Source organism: Camelina sativa, chromosome 9, assembly GCF_030686135.1.
Source record: "Camelina sativa cultivar CO46 ecotype springtype chromosome 9, ASM3068613v1".
Taxonomy (NCBI): domain Eukaryota; kingdom Viridiplantae; phylum Streptophyta; class Magnoliopsida; order Brassicales; family Brassicaceae; genus Camelina; species Camelina sativa.
This window is the reverse complement of record NC_141888.1, coordinates 31202851-31220077: the sequence shown is the minus strand read 5'-3', so window position 1 is coordinate 31220077 and position 17227 is coordinate 31202851. Positions and strand designations below refer to the sequence as shown.

The following is a 17227-nucleotide window of genomic DNA, read 5'->3' as shown; positions in this document are numbered from 1 at the left end:
GTAATAGTATGGACAAGAAACAATCTGATTATTTCTAAAATCAAATCATTATGATGCCAAACAAAAAAAAAATTTGAAACTAAAATCAAATCAAGTCATTGGGCTTTCTTGTAGGCCTCTCACTATTTATAACATAGTTAAGAAATAATGATTTGATTTTTTGGCAACTACATCATTTTTGATTGTTTGAAAAGTCGAATGCAACACAAAAGTATATGTTAACCAACCATTTTAACGCAAAAGAATGCACGAAATTAAATGGGGAAGATACATTAAATGGATCGCATTCTATAGCACACAGGCAAAATATTTTGATGACTTGAATGATAATCCTATCGTTAAATAGAAACATGTGAATACTTTCAAATCCGTTGAATGTAGGAAGACTTGAAACGTCCAAATATTTTGTCCACAGTCATTAAGAGAGAGCAAACCAAAAAAAGTTTCACAATTTGCTTATATCATGATCTTCTTCTACAATTTCACATCTTTAAAAACAAACTATCTTTTAAAGCAAAAGAAGAAAAACAAACCTCGCGGGTGTTAGCAAGACGACGAGTCTCTTGCTCAACACGACCAAGCTGAGCCTTAACCCTATCATGAACTACCACTTTTCTCTTCTTAATATCATCTTTGTAACAACCCGTCCCGTTGACCCCACTAGCCCACCGCTACCTTGTCCCCATAGGCCCGAAGCTGGCCCTGCAGGGCATCGATCCTAACCCCTCACTGGGCAAATGGAACTATTCATCCAAATCCACAGTAGGTTATTGGTGCGCCAGGCGTTCCTCGAACCCTGGTCCCCACCCTTTAACAACCTTCCCACAGGACAAGCTGTCACCAATTGAGCTGCAGATTAGAAAGGGTGGGAAGGTTGTTAAAGGGTGGGGACCAGGGTTCGAGGAACGCCTGGCACACCAATAACCTACTGTGGATTTGGATGAATAGTTCCATTTGCCCAGTGAGGGGTTAGGATCGATGCCCTGCAGGGCCAGCTTCGAGCCTATGGGGGCAAGCTAGCGGTGGGCTAGTGGGGTCAACGGGACGGGTTGTTACAATCCTCTTTAGCCCTAAAAGCAGAGAGAGCAGAATGAGGCAACGAGCCATCTCCTCATCTTCTTTAGACATCTGACTACTAAAACTCAAGCTCATCATTTGTTGATTCTGAGGCTGAGGCTGTGTAGGGGGTTCCGTAGTCGTAATCTGTATCTTCGATTTTGACTTCCTCCTCTTTGTTCTTGTTTTGGTTGTTACTACTAGAGTACTAGTATTCTTCTTCCTCAAGCCCCAATAAGAACGAGACTGACACAATTCCTCAGTGGAACTCTAATGGGGTTCCTCGATTAAACCTATTTTAGTATTTTTACTGATTTGGGAATGAAACTTTGGTTTTTAAATGGAGTTTTTTCTTGAGAGCAAACAAAAAAATGTAGGTTTTGAATCAAGATCTTCAATACAATTATAATAAGTAAAGTTGGTGACTACTTTGAACATATCTAATTGAAAGAAATGCTTGTTCAAGGTCTTCTTATAGATGTTATGAATTTGAAATGATACATCACAGGAAAGTTTAGTAATTTACTCGTTTTTTGATAAATATTCTCAGATTGGCCAGTATATAACTTCCAGGGGAGGTGTTGTATTTTGAAGCAATGATATATTTAGGAGTATACCTTATTTATTGGCAGCATTATAAAAAAAAATTCTAAACCTAGAAAATATTTTAACAGTATTATAAATTCAAAATTTTAAATATTGTAAATACTATAAGGTATACTCCAAAATATATTTCTTACCAAAAGTATGTATATACAATTCTTATTTTAAAATTAATATATTTATACCCAAAATGAAACAATAAAATAATAACATTAACTTGACTGAAAAAAGAAAATACATAAGTTATTAAAATAATAACATTGACTTGACTGAAAAAGAAAATACTAACATAAACCACTAAATTAAATACATGCATTCAATTCAACATTACATGAATGTTTTTTAGTCACCCTATAAATAAGAAATTTATAAGTTGTATCTAACCACTCCTACATAATTTACATAATCATGTCTTTCACTAATAAACCTAATTTTATATTGTTGTTTATGATATTTTCGACTCTTATTTTTTTAGCCTTTTCGTTAGATTTGTCAAATGTTCCAGCAGAATCACCAACTTTGGACAGGGAAGAGCCGTTAAGTAAAGGTCGAAAAGTTGTTGTAATCCGCAACAAAGTCAAAAACAAAGAAGTTTTGAATGTACATTGCAAATCTACCAAAGATGATTTAGGGTTGGTCCATATTCCATGGAATGATACATGGAGTTTCAAATTTCATGTTAACCTTTGGAGAACTACAGAATATCATTGTCATTTTACGTGGTATAAAGGTGGTTCTCACTATTTTTCTATATTTAAAGTATCAAGAGATGCTACTGTAATTGGAAAATATCCTATTTGTACAATATGTATATGGGAGGTGGGAAGTGATGATAACAATCCTATGTGTCGTATTTCTCTTTTTGAGGAAGAAAAACCATTATGTTTCAAATGGGAGGATGGTCCTTGAAAAAAAATCATTGTGATCATTATATCTTAGCAAATAAATGTAACCATCAAAATTGATTGAATAAATAATATCATTATTATGTTTGAATGTTTAGCAGCTCTTTTGTTTGAAATTTTTATATATATCCACATGAGCAAATTATTATTTTTTAATAGATAATATTTTTCCCTTATAAAAACGTGCATATCGTTTCTCATACTCTATTACCTATAGTGTTCTATGTTGCTCCAATTTATTGGAGTTGTATACACCATCTAAGAAACTTGATGAGCCAATAAATGGAACTTAATTATTCGTGAAGTAACTGTCATGGTTTATGCTAGTCCATTTCCTAGACATAACTCCCTCTAAGATCATAGTATTAAGTCTGAAACATTTATCTCATGTTTGTACGAGCTTGATTCCAACGGGTTCAAATTTTTATATGTTTTAGTTATTTGTATAAGGAAGCAATGATTGATACATTACCTCAATAAGCTTCATTCAAGAATTTTCTCTGAAAAAACGTAATTTAATAAAATTCATGGTTATACATTATAAAATAATCTTTTGGTGTCAAAATGGTAATAATAATAATAATCTTTCATCTTTATAAATCGTTGTAATATTGCAGGAATGTGAATGTAATATATACTTTAGATAATTAGGTTTAGTCAAACTTTCTTTGTTTAGATACTGAAATAGTATAAGAATGAGTAAATCGGTGAGAGTGACATCAAATGTTGGGATACAATCCAAGTCCCACATCTGAAGTTTAAAGGGACTATCATTAATATATAAAGGGTTAGGGTCAATTTACTAATTGCCAATTGGCTTTTAGTTAGAAGACCAAAATAAACCCAAATTTAACATGGTATCAGAGCCCAAATTTAACATGGTATCATGTCCAATGTTAAAATTCTAGTGGACCTAGAAAAGTGGATACGAACATACCTCTTGTTAACCCGAGTAATGGGGACCAAAGAAGGGGTTTATTATCGGTCCAAGTGGGATCGGTTCGAGATGAAGTTATCATCTCGATGAGGCGTGTCCTTGGTTTGAAGGGGAGATTGTTGGGATACAATCCAAGTCCCACATCTGAAGTTTAAAGGGATTATCATTAATATATAAAGGGTTAGGGTCAATCTACTAATTGTCAATTTGTTTTTAGTTAGAAACCCAAGATAAACCCAAATTTAATATCAAAATATTTCCTTATTGGTTGCAAAATATTTTCTTTTAAACCTATAAAATATTGATATTGATAACTTTACAAAGTCAAAGTTACTATCAAAAATATTCTTTTTACATTCAAAAAGATCAATTTGTTTCCAAATATTTTAGAATGCTATGTAAGTCTATTTCCAAAAATATATGTATTCTTGTTTTAAAATTAATTTATAATCCCAAAGAAAAACAATAAAAATTTATACATATATTTACATCTTTGAATACTAACATAGACTTGACAGGAAAACAAAAAAGAAAAAAAAAAATAATATTATCATAAACTAAATACATGCATTCAACATTACATTAATGTTTACATTTTGTTACATCTATAAATAGGGAGCTTATAAGTTGTATCTAACCAATCCTATATAATTTGCCTAACAATGGCTTTCACTGATAAACCTCATCTTATATTATTGTTTATGATGTCTTCTACTCTTATTCTTTTTGTTTCGGTTTTAGATTTATCAAATGCTTCGGCGGAAACCCCATCTTCGGGCGCTGATGGCTTTTTACCTCTAGCCGAAAAGCATGTTGTAATCCGTAATAAAGTAAGAAACAAGCAAATTTTGAATGTTCATTGCAAGTCTAAGAGCGATGATTTTGGGATGATCCATATTCCTTGGAATGGTACATGGGGTTTTAGATTTCATGTTAACCTTTGGAAAACTACGAAGTATCATTGTCATTTTACATGGTATAAAGGTGGTTCTCACTATTTTTATATATTTAAAGCATCGAGAGATGATAAAGAATTTGGAGATCCTCCAGTTTGCAAAGAATGTATTTGGGATGTGGGGAGAAGCGTTGAAAACCCTGTTTGTCGCGTTCCTCGTGATCCCAAAGATGATCCATATTGTTTCAAATGGGAGGATGGTCCTTAAATAAAAAAAACTGTTATCCCTATATCTTATGAAATACATGTAATCCTTAAAAATTATTGAACAAAATAAAATCATTTATAATGTTTGAATGTTTAGAAGCTTTCTTTGTTCAAAGTTTTCATACATCTTCAAAAACAAATCTGTTTATATTAACATGGAGTATATTAATTTTCGCTAAAACCCATCCTTTTGAAAACTAATCTTATATACTTATAAGTTATAGATTAGTATTTCGACTATAGTTTCAATTTATTGGAGCTAATTTACAGCTTAGCATATGACAACAAATATATGATAGGATTCATGGGAAACAACCACATCCAAAGCGTATACAGTAACAAATATTTGTTCATGGCTTTGCCTGTCTATACAGCTTCAAGGAAGAGGAGAAGTCCGATCCATATCCAATTGGCCTTCCTCTTTCTCAGGTTGCAGCTCACGATGGTGAGATTGGTTCACGATGGTGAGACATCAACAAACCTCTACGCAGAGACTTTAACTCGAAGTCTATTTTGTGTGGTCTATTTTTGCAATTACAATTTAAAAAAGCAGACACCGGACGAAGTCTACTGGGATAGTTGACTTCTTTTGTTGTCTTCCTTTGTTAATTTATTGGTCAGTTTTGCAATTAAAAACATAGAACAGAGTAGACTTCTTAGGGAGTTTCAACAAGTTAACTTCAATTACAGTCAACTCTGGTTATTTTTGCAATTGACCAAACCATTGACTTGGTAATAGACTTCTAGCTGACAAGTAGACTTCATCTATCCGTCAACTAGAAAAAGTAAACTTCGTTGTGGTTAGCTTTGCAATTGACCAAGTTTGACTTTCGCCAAGTAGACTACATACGAAGTCTCCAGGAATGTTGACTTCGTTTGCAGTCTGTCGTGGTCATTTTTGGAGTTGACCAATATTTAAATTTATTTATTTAGTAGACTTATTTTGCAGTCAACTGATTAATTTTATTTCAATAATATTACGATCAACGCTTTTATATTTTGGTCAAACCCAAAAATAGCCACTATAGAAGTCTACTCTTTTATTATCGGAAGAAGACTTCGTCCAGCAGTCATAACTAAAAAGTCAAGAATTTAGTCAATTGCAATAATACACCTTAGTAGACTGCAAACAGAGTATCCATTGGAAATATTCTAATGCGGTCTAAACCATATTTTTTTGTTTTCAAACAAAATTAAGGAGACTCAAATTTAGTATATGGACTCGAAACTCGATAAATTTTTAATTGCAAAATTGACCACATAGTAGACTTTACATGATATTATGACAGTTAGACTAACAAATGAAGTCTAATTTCGCAAAAAAAAAAATCAAAGAAAATCACGAAATCTACCGGAAAATAACCTTATCGGTGGTTGTTTCGTAATGTCAAGCACCGAAGACGTCGTCTTTAGTCACCACGAAAGAAACCAACACCAATTTAATCACTATCCAAGATCATGACATATAACAGATGAATGCAATTGTAAATTTTCTTTGATTAAAATGGAGAGGAGGAAGAAAATGAAGTTCTCATAGCATTGGTGTTATTTAAGCTTACAAATTCAGGTTGTTGAAGCTTTAAGTTCTTCAAATTTGGTTGTTCATGGTGTTGGAAAATTGATTGTGGTGGCACAACCGTAAATAAAAGAAGAAGATGGAGATATGGATGTAATAAACATTTTCGCAAGAAATTCAAATAAATCAGAAATAATGGTATTTTTGTGAATACAATGAATGGACAAGAATTTAATAAGGAAAAAGTGGCAAATGTTGGAGAGAGAAAAAGAAGGGTCTAACATTGGAATTGACTCAAGTTAGGAGTCTACTTCTGCAAGCATCCCATATTGTAAACCAGTAAAATCAGAGTTACGTTGTTTACGTAATTTAATAAAATTCATGGTTATACATTATAAAATAATCTTTTATTGTCAAAATGGTAATAATAATAATCTTTCATCTTTATAAATCATTGTAATATTGCAGGAATGTAAATATAACTAGATTAGGACTCGCAGTACACCGGGGCAAATTATTTATAACTAAAATATTTAAATTATAATTTATATTTGTTAGTTAAATATGTTATAATTATATAATAATTGTTAATTTTATGGTTTAAACCATATAATGATGGGGCATTCTCAAAAATGCCCTTTTTCCATACTCCTTTTTAAAAATACCCCTTCATGTTGACCATTTTTAAAACTACCCCTCTTTATATACAAAATGACCAAATTACCCTTTTTTGAGTGACAGCAAGAATGTACAGTCATCAAAATCGAAAATATTTTCCCGCCAAAAAAATTTCCCGCCAAATTTTTTTTTCCACCAAAATCGAAAAAATTTTCCGAAAAAATTATTTTTTCCCGCCAAAAATATTGAAACTTATACCTTTTAAAAACATTGTAAACGCTTTTAAAAAACTTTTAAAAGCGTTTACAAGGTTTTTGAAAGGTTTTTAAACACATTGTAAACACTTTTAAAAACCTTGTAAATGCTTTTAAAAAGCTTGTAAATGCTTTTAAAAACCTTTTAAAACTCTTTTAAAAATCTTATAAAAACTTTTACAAGGTTTTTAAAAACATTGTAAAAGCGTTTACAAAGTGTTTAAAAACCTTTTAAAAATCTTATTAAAAACCATTTGAAAACCTTTTAAAAACCTTTTAAAACCTTTTAAAAACCTTTTAAAACCTTTTAAAAACCTTTTAAAACCTTTTAAAACCATTTTTAAAAATCTTGTAAAAGCGTTTACAAGTTGTTTTAAAAACCTTTTAAAACTCTTTAAAAAATCTTGTAAAGGTCTTTACAAGGTGTTTATAAGGCTTTTATAAGGTAGAAACCTTATAAAATCTTTTAAAAACCTTGTGAATTTTTTTTGGCGGGAAATTTTTTATCAAAATTTTTTTGACAAAAAAATTTTTGGCGGGAAAATTTTTTTGAAAAATTTTTGGCGGGAAAATATGTCAGAAATTTTTTGGCGGGAAAATTTTGTTTTTCTTTTTATTGAATAAAATAATTTTCATCTAAGGGTAAAATGATCATTAAAAATTAAAAGAGGGCAAAAATAAAAATGGTCAGAAAAGAGGGTATTTTTGAAAAGGGGTATATCAAAAGGGGCATTTTTAACAAATTCTCTATAATGATATAATACCGCAATATAATTTTTTTTTACATAATATTTATTTAATCAATTTAATTAGATATGTCTATTCTCCGACACCAACAGTGTTAACAAATAATGAAATAATGTTTTACCCGTATAACACTAGATTAATGATATTTTTAATTTATATAAATATCGGTAAAACCCGTCCCGAGATATTTTAACTCGCACTATATCATCTTAATATTTAATATTTATTGTGCATACGCAGTATAATATTTATTATATTTAAAATTTTAAAGTTTTAAATATTTATTATATTTAACTTTTTAAAAATCTTTAAAATAAAGAACCGGAATAAACTAAATAAAAGATTTTAAAGTTTGAATGCCTGATAAATCAAGTTTTCTACTCATTTGTATTCTGAATTATTTCGGTCTATTTTATAGTATGACTTTGAACCACTGCCCAATTTTTTTAGGCGATGTGGGATATTGTACCTGTATTTTTTTATTCATCTATTGAGTAATATATGTCTATTTTAAAAATTTTGTATTACATTTTTTGGTAAGGAAAAATTTTTTTGTATTACATCATATGCAGGAAAAAAATCACAATTTTTATTAACTAAATGTATTATAGAATAATTCATGATAATTTAAATATAAATTTAAATAAAAATGAAGAGAATCATATATTTATGTTTGAATGAGATAGAAAGATTTTCTTATTTTTAAAAAACTTACCTATAATTAATTTTGAAATTTTTGGTAATTAATATAAATATTAATGCATTGAATGCTAATTGTTTCGAAAATGAATTTTTGTCAAAAGTTGCTGCAAAAATACTAGTTAGATATATACGTTAGATAATTAGGTTTAGTCAAACTTTCTTTGTTTAGATACTAAAATAGTATAAGAATGAGTAAATCGGTCAGAGTGACATCAAGATATTTCCTTATTGGTTGCAAAATAAGTTTTTTTAAACCTATAAAATATTGATAATGATAAATTTACAAAGTCAAAGTTACTATCAAAAATATTCTTTTTACATTCAAAAAGATCAATTTGTTTCCAAATATTTTTAAATGCTATGTAAGTATATTTCCAAAAAAATAAGCATTCTTGTTTTAAAATTAATTTATAATCCCAAAGGAAAACAATAAAAAATTATACATATATTTACATATTTGAATACTAACACAGACTTGACAGGAAAATATATATATATATATATATATATATATATATATATATATATAATATTATCATAGACTAAATACATGCATTCAACGTTACCATTAATGCTTAAATTTTGTTACATCTATAAATAGGGAGCTTATAAGTTGTATCTAACCAATCCTATATAATTTACCTAACAATGGCTTTCACTGATAAACCTCATCTTATATTGTTGTTTATGATGTCTTCTACTCTTATTCTTTTTGTTTCAGCTTTAGATTTATCAAATGCTTCAGCGGAAACCCCATCTTCGGGCGGCGATGGCTTTTTACCTCTAGCCGAAAAGCATGTTATAATCCGTAATAAAATAAGCAACAAACAAATTTTGAATGTTCATTGCAAGTCTAGTAGCGATGATTTTGGGATGATCCATATTCCTTGGAATGGTTCGTGGAGTTTTAGATTTCATGTTAACCTTTGGAAAACTACGAAGTATCATTGTCATTTTACGTGGTATAAAGGTGGTTCTCACTATTTCACTATATTTAAAACATCGAGAGATGATAAAGAATTTGGAGATCCTCCAGTTTGCAAAGAATGTATTTGGGATGTGGGGAGAAGCGTTGAAAACCCTGTTTGTCGCGTTCCTCGTGATCCCAAAGATAATCCATATTGTTTCAAATGGGAAGATGGTCCTTAAAAAAAAAAAAAATTGTTGTTATCATTATATCTTATGAAATACATGTAATCATTAAAAATTATTGAATAAAATAAAATCATTTATAATGTTCGAATGTTTGAATGTTTAGAAGCTTTCTTTGTTCGAAGTTTTCATACATCTTCAAAAAAAAAAAAAAAAATCTGTTGATATTAACCTGGAGTATATTAATTTTCGCTTAAAACCCATCCTTTCTTATATACTTACAAGTTATAAATTAGTATTTCAACTGTAGTTTCAATTTATTGGAGCTGATTTACAGCTTAGCATATGACAACAAATATATGATAATATTCATGGAAAACAACCACATCCGAAGCCTATACAGTAACAACTATTTGTTCATGGCTTTGCCTGCCTATAGAGCTTCAAGGAAGAGGAGAAGTCCGATCCATATCCAATTGGCCTTCCTCCATCTAAAGTTGCAGCTCACGATGGTGAGATTGATTCACTTCCACTAGGTTTTTTCAATATCATTTGAACCCTATATAGTACTGCCTTCTTAGATTATGTCCCATCCAAGCATCAAAGGACTTTCTTGAGCATATTTTGTTGAGACTGGACTATTTGATTTATGAACATAGAATCAACACATGAATATACTTAAAAAGTTATTGCAATTTTTTTTAATAATTCGCACTGGAAAGAAAAAAAACATGTTTGGTCGGGTCATCTCAACCTCTATTGTTAAGAATCTATGTTTTGTTGTTGAAGGAACTCAAGATCCTTCATCTGCATTTGAATAGCTTCTTTGGGCAACCGTTTCGCCATGACATTATCTTCTTCTCCTCCTTCCGCAACCCTTGTGGCTTTCTCTTTAATGATTCTCTCTATCTCAGACTTGTCAACCGAAGGAAAAACAGAAACTAGCATCACTTGAAGTAGCTTCTCATCTTCCTCTTCGATAAGTCCTCTACGGAAGCAACAAGCATAAATACCTTCAAGAGCTTTTTCAACTCTTAGTTCCATCGGTATAATCGGCGCATCAATGTTCAACTTTGCTCTTCTCTGCATATAAACCAACAAAGTATCAACCTTTCTATATGGAAAGTATCAAACTCACTAAGTTTGCTCTCAAGATTCAACTCTTAAGTAAAAACCCAATTGGAGAAGAGTAATAGCAGATACAAGAAACAGAACAAACCTGTCTTGCTTCAGTCATCAAAGCAATAAAGTTCTGTTCTTCAAACTCGAGATCATTGGAAATGCTAACTCTAGTAACACCTTCAAGAATCTCTTCAGATTTCAAAAGACCTGCACCTACTGCAGCAACCCAACAACACAGAAGCACATACAAAGGCTCCCCTGCCTAACACCAAACAAAACAACAAGCCACTTAAACCCAAACAAAAGGCAATGAAACTCTTATGTACACAACAACAATCCTAAGCTCAATCTCTTTAAGAAAAAAAACAGAAATTTACTTTGCCTCTTCGTTGTTGGAACTCGTAGAAAGCTCTAGAATCATCAGGAGTACATTTATTCCCAACTCGTTTCCTAAACTCAGCGAAATCGACTAAATCTCTTCCGACGCCACCTTCATCGCTGAGAATCCGAGCGAGGAGTCCAACAACCGGAAGCGAACCGATGACTCTGTTAGCGAAAGTGGAGAATGAGTTTGGTTTCTCTATGTAAGCTCGGATTGACAAAGCGAAACCACCTCCTCCTCCTCCGCCGCCACCGCGTTTGGGAAGGGACGAGGAGGGGTGGTTGCGAAGACGGAGATGGAAGAAGGAAGGAGAGATTTGGTGGAAGGAAGTTGGAATGTGAGTGACAACCACCATGGCTTTGATGAAGAAACCAAAATAAAAATCGAAGCTTTTTGGATAAATCTTAACCTCATCTTTATATACGTTATCTTCTCTCTGTACAATCTGATTTGTTTTTGTATAGTAATCTGTTTATTTTGGTCGATTTAATTATTTCAAAATTAAAGTCATTATGAATTATGATGCCGAAAAGAAAAAATTCTGAATCTAAAATCAAACTAAGTCATTGGGCTTCCCCGCAGGCCTATGACTATTAGGTAAAAGCCCATGTTTTAATATTTTTAGGGGAAAGAATAGGGGAAATAACATTAAGGAGCGTAAAATTATTTAGCAATCAAAGGGATTGTTATGATGACGACGACGTTTTATTCATATGATGATGATGATGATGATGATGATGATGATGATGACGATGACGACGACGCCTTATTCATATGAGTTAAGAAATAATGGTTTAGTTTTTAGGCAACTACTATACATCTATTTGATTGTTTGAAAAATCGAATGCAACACAAAAGTATATGTTAACCAACCGTGTATGTATGCCATTCTTATAAGCACTAAAATTTGGAAGATATACACATGGCAAAATATATAACTTGAAAGATAATCTCATCGTTAAAGAACAACGTGTGAATACTTATAATTCCGTTGAATTTAGGAAGTGTTGAAACATCCAAATATTTTGTCCATGGTCATTAAGATGCATTATTATTCACTGTATCTAATAGTGTTTTTTTTTTTTTCTTTCATTTGACTTTCTATCAAATAAAAAATGTTTAGATCCTCTTGTAAAACAAATATGAACGTCGCAATAATTTTGCATCGGGGAGTCTATCTTGACTTGGCACAATGTGAACGAAATAACAAAATTTGTCTTTGGAACTTCATGAAATTTTCTTACTCTTCAGAGACCGATATATGTTCGATAGATAGAGTGTTTTTTTTTTTTTTTTTTTTTTTGATAAAGCCGATAGATGGAGTGTTAATTATACCCAACGTAGACATATATGACATGATACGATCGGTAATTAGTTGAAAGTTACTCTTTTTCAGAGTGTCTCGCAAATCTTGCAGTAGATCTTATAGGTTAGATGAATAAGGAATCCTAAGTTGACGCAACCAAGATAATGAGATATTCAAAATAGTATAAGGGTTTCCTAAAATATCCAAACATCGAATTGTAGCCTAAAGTTTGGATCCACTATATGAGTGGACCCGGATAAAGTTGTAGGTTTTGATTCGTAGCTTGAACAACTTTTTTGTGTATAGTACACATGGTGAAATTTTGTTTATTTGGTACTTTTAACCAAGCTTGAGCGTTGTACATAGTACATGCTTATTCAAACCAAAAATGTCATTAATTGGGTTAATAAGCGTACCGCATCTTTCTTCTCCAGTCGTGATCTATATATAATTAGGCCAACCAAGTTGTAGTAGCACAAATTTATTAGACAAACAAAACAAAGAACAACAAGACACCTTAAAAGCTAAAATTTCATAATACAATAGCTAGATGCCCCCTATAATATCATTAGGACGTCTCTGATCACTTGGTTTTGGCTCAAAGGAAAAGATACAACAAACATATTCCGTTATGCTGACACGGCAAGATCTCATTGGACAACAGAATTCAATCACATCGTACACTTTAACCCCTCGACTTTAAAGAATATAAATCGAGCAATTTTGGCTTTAGAGAAAAGGAAAAAAATCAAGTGGATGGGTGTGGTCAATAGAATCTCCACTTGTCCCTGTGACAAAATTTGGGTTTTGCTTTTTGAAGAGCTTTTTGGTTTGAAAGTTTTTTGAGTTAAGGCAATAATAATATGAGTCTACTGCACCACCTTTGTCTCTTTTTGCACTGTCGCGTCTTTCGGCTGTCTCGTCCTCCAGTGATATTTCGTAGTTCTTAAATAGTTTTAATCAGAAACCCCACCAAAATTACGTACATTCTCTTGAGAACAATCGAACGATAGAGATTCAAAATGGGTAGTGGGATCAATTATTCTTGATGGCTTATCAATTTGGACAAAATGTGATCCAAAACGTGGAATAATCAGATTTAGCTCTCTTTGGTGAACTATGATAGTAGCTTGATATTAACCAGATTTAACAAAGAAACAATAACATGGAGATAAAGATGCCAAGCATAAACACGGAAAGAAGTTAACAATAACATGGTTATGATTTGCTTTAATTATTTGGTATAGAAAAGTTACAAACACAGAAAGTTCATATTTTAGTGGATGCCCTAATTAATTTAGAAGTAAAAGCTCTATTGAAAAAACAAAAAAAAAAGTGAAATCCGATATACATTAGTTAGTTCTTTTCTATGCATCACTAGTGTTCAAAGTCGGACCGGACTTAATGTCTAGATGATTGATATATACACCGATTGAGCTATCCAGTTTTTTCACTTTTTCTTTGTGAACTACTACTTATTTCTCTTGTTTTAATCATATTTTTGGTTTGTCCGAGAGTTTGGGACCGAACTAGACGCTTAACTTCTATTTTATGTACATTTTTTTTGGATCCAGAATGAACGTAACACCACTACTGGCCTATTTGACACGGTTGTGTATACGTTATAATACATCAACTATTTTCTTGTAACACGCAAAACATTTTCAAAATCGTTAGAAGTTAAATACACTCGTAACTACGGATCTAAATGATAACGTGATCTTAAGAGGTTGGATAAGGAAGGTATCTTAGGGTATATGAATAAGTGGATGAGAAAGAATAGGCGTCTTTGCTTGTAATCTTGTTGACGAGGAGAGGGGAATGAGAGAGAAAGTGGTCATGAATAGGGTTTTAATTTGATTCGAGGGAATAGTTGCTGTTTCAGGACTCAAATTGAGAGAGCTAGCTAGGTCCACATTGATGAGGAATATGTATAGTTTTATTAAATGTCTGAATTTGACGGATCCTTGTGCTTCAGAAACCTTTGATTTCGACAAAACACCCCTCCTCCTCAATGTGTTTGTCTCTCAGTTCTTTACGTAACCTTTGTAGATTCTCTCTCTCTCTCTCTCTCTCTCTCTCTCTCTCTCTCTCTCTCTCTCTCTCTCTCTCTCTCATGTCCATTTACGCCACGTCACTCTGCTGGTTCTACCATTTGCGATTATTTGATCTTATTGTAGATTGTTATGCGTGACGTGGCATTGTCCCATTGGTTTAGAATCAAAAACTTTAATCTCCCGCGTCCCCTTCTTACCCAACCCAAAAAACTTAATGATCGCATTTGCTCTTTTTCTTTCTTTTTTTTTTCTTTTTCTTTTTTCTGTAACGTTTACTACACATGTCATGGTGATAATATTTTTAGGAGTCAATTATTTAAATGATTAAACTTTTGAATAGTAATTATGAAAGATTGACAACTTGTGTTGAAGGTTTCTGATTCAATTTCAGGTTTGGTCTTGGTTTGTCTTAACCGAAATCAAGAAGGATTGGATTGGGTGGTTATCTCCGGTTTTGGAGGCATGTGACTAAACCAGAAAAATGGAGTCAAAACGCAAAATTTCTAACTGCAGTGGAGGATTTGCTGTTATATCGAAATGTTGCGTTTCTTATTTCTCTAAGCTTCTTCATTCTTGTATCTTCATGAGTTTGTTTCGAGAGAGAGACTCAGAGAGAGAAAACACCATTGTTGTAAGCTCAAGTTTGAGCTGTGTTCATCTTGCTCTGATAGTGAATAGTGAATTTGCTGGATTGATTCGGCTCCGGATGTAGGCTTGATCACATCGATCTTGCTGAACCGGGTTAACAAACTTGCGTCTTGTGTTCTTTGTTCATTATTCGTTTAGATTTTGATCCAGGTTGAGAGAAAGTGATTCGTGAGATTCACATACTCAAATCGAATCTTTCTTGCTTCAAATCGTAACAAATTGGTATCAAAGCTTGGTTTGCTCGTCAATCTCAATCGATCGATGGCAACGACTGCGAGAGTTGAGATCAAGGTGTTCAATGGAGATAGCGATTTCTCGCTATGGAAGATCAGAGTATTAACACAGCTTGGGGTTCTTGGTTTAAAAGGTATCCTCACCGATTTCCCTCTTGACGAAGATTGTTCCGGTAACAAAGGATGAAGAGAAGAAGGTTTCTCCAGAGGAATCATCAGATTCATCATTGTCACAGACCAAGGAGGTACCAGATCCAGTCAAGATCGATCAATCTCAGCAAGCCTTGACTATTATCATTAATCATGTTGGTGACAAGGTACTTAGAAAGATTAATCATTGTGAGACGACAGCTGAGATGTGGGCGTTGTTGAATAAACTGTATATGGAAACTTCTTTACCAAATCGAATCTATGTACAGTTGAACTTCTATTCGTTTAGAAAGGTTGATGCTCAGACGATAGATCAAAACGTTGATGATTTCTTAAAGATTGTTGCTGAACTTGGGAGCTTGGAGATACAGGTTTTAGAGGAAGTACAGGCCATATTGTTGTTGAATTCTTTGCCAGCAAGCTACGGTCAGCTTAAGCACACACTCAAGTACGACAACAAGAGTCTGTCAGTCCAAGATGTTGTATCATCGGCTAAATCTCTGGAACAAGATCTGGCGGAGTCAAAGGAGTCAATAAGATCTACATATGCTGCACTGTATACCACCGAAAGAGGGAGACCTCAGCAGAGAAGTCAGCAGAATGGTTCAGCGGGTAAGAGTAGAAGTCGATCAAGTTTAAGATCGAAGGTCACCTGTTGGTTCTGTAAGAAGGCTGGACACGTGAAGAAGGATTGTTATGCTAGGAAAAGAAAAATGGAGAATGAAGGTCAAAATGAAGCAGGAGTGATTACGGAGAAGTTGGTTTTCTCAGAAACTTTGAGTGTTAACAATCAGCTGATTAAGGATTTGTGGATTCTTGATTCTGGATGCACGTCTCATATGACATCTAGAAGAGATTGGTTCATTAGCTTTGATGAGAATGGTGGAACAACTATATTGCTTGGTGATAATCATTCAGTGGAGTCACAGGGTCATGGTTCTATTCGCATTAACTCACATGGTGGCTCAATCAAAGTCATGAACAATGTTAAATATGTTCTGAATCTAAGAAGAAATCCCATCTCTACTGGTACTCTTGACAAGCTAGGATACAAGCATGAAGGTGGAGATGGAAAGGTGAGATACTATAAGAATAACACAACGGCTTTGTCTGGTAAATTGTAATGGTTTATACATTCTTGAATGAGAAACAGTTATCAGTGAGAACTGCAATGCAGAAGGCAGGACAGACAGTACAGTGTTGTGGCACAGTAGGCTTGGTCATATGAGCCTCAGCAACATGAAGAGATTGACTGGTAAAGGGTTACTACAGAAGAAGGATATCAAGGATTTGGCATTTTGTGAACATTGTGTTATGGGGAAATCAAAGAAGCTAAGTTTTAATGTTGGAAAACACACTACATAAGATATGTTGGGATATGTTCACGCAGATCTATGGGGTTCACCAAATGTCACTCCATCACTTTCTGGAAAACAATACTTCTTGTCGATTATAGATGATAAAACCAGAAAGGTATGGCTTATGTTTCTTAAGACTAAGGATGAGACCTTTGATCGGTTTTGTGAGTGGAAGGAGCTAGTCAAGAATCAAGTTGGGAAGAAGGTGAAAGTTCTTAGAACAGATAATGGTTTAGAGTTCTGCAACTCTAAGTTTGATGAGTTTTGTAAGAAGAACGGTATTGAAAGGCATAGGACTTGCACTTACACCCCAGAACAGAATGGAGTAGCTGAAAGAATGAACAGGACCCTCATGGAAAATGTTAGATGTTTGCTGAAT

The 17227-nt window shown here is 32.9% G+C and overlaps 4 protein-coding genes across 4 annotated transcripts; 3 read left to right on the top strand and 1 right to left on the bottom strand.

Moving 5' to 3' along the window:
• Window positions 1-2037: 2037 nt before the first annotated feature.
• Window positions 2038-2655, top strand: LOC109126601 (S-protein homolog 3-like). The gene has a single exon (XM_087467484.1). The coding sequence runs from the start codon at window positions 2068-2070 to the stop codon at window positions 2566-2568; it is 501 nt and encodes a 166-aa protein (XP_087323610.1). The 5' UTR covers window positions 2038-2067; the 3' UTR covers window positions 2569-2655.
• Window positions 2656-4127: 1472 nt separating this feature from the next.
• LOC104712153 (S-protein homolog 5-like) lies at window positions 4128-4759 on the top strand. Its single transcript, XM_010428986.2, has one exon. It carries the CDS (start codon window positions 4164-4166, stop codon window positions 4662-4664), a length of 501 nt encoding a protein of 166 aa, XP_010427288.1. The 5' UTR covers window positions 4128-4163; the 3' UTR covers window positions 4665-4759.
• A 4362-nt stretch (window positions 4760-9121) lies between these two features.
• On the top strand, window positions 9122-9735 carry LOC104712152 (S-protein homolog 3-like). The gene has a single exon (XM_010428985.3). The coding sequence runs from the start codon at window positions 9149-9151 to the stop codon at window positions 9647-9649; it is 501 nt and encodes a 166-aa protein (XP_010427287.1). The 5' UTR covers window positions 9122-9148; the 3' UTR covers window positions 9650-9735.
• A 479-nt stretch (window positions 9736-10214) lies between these two features.
• LOC104712151 (photosystem I assembly factor PSA3, chloroplastic) lies at window positions 10215-11584 on the bottom strand. Its single transcript, XM_010428984.3, has 3 exons — window positions 11092-11584; window positions 10812-10976; window positions 10215-10675 (listed from the first exon to the last, which is right to left on the bottom strand). Exons 1-3 carry the CDS (start codon window positions 11449-11451, stop codon window positions 10355-10357), a joined length of 846 nt encoding a protein of 281 aa, XP_010427286.1. The 5' UTR covers window positions 11452-11584; the 3' UTR covers window positions 10215-10354.
• Between the last annotated feature and the right edge of the window lie 5643 nt (window positions 11585-17227).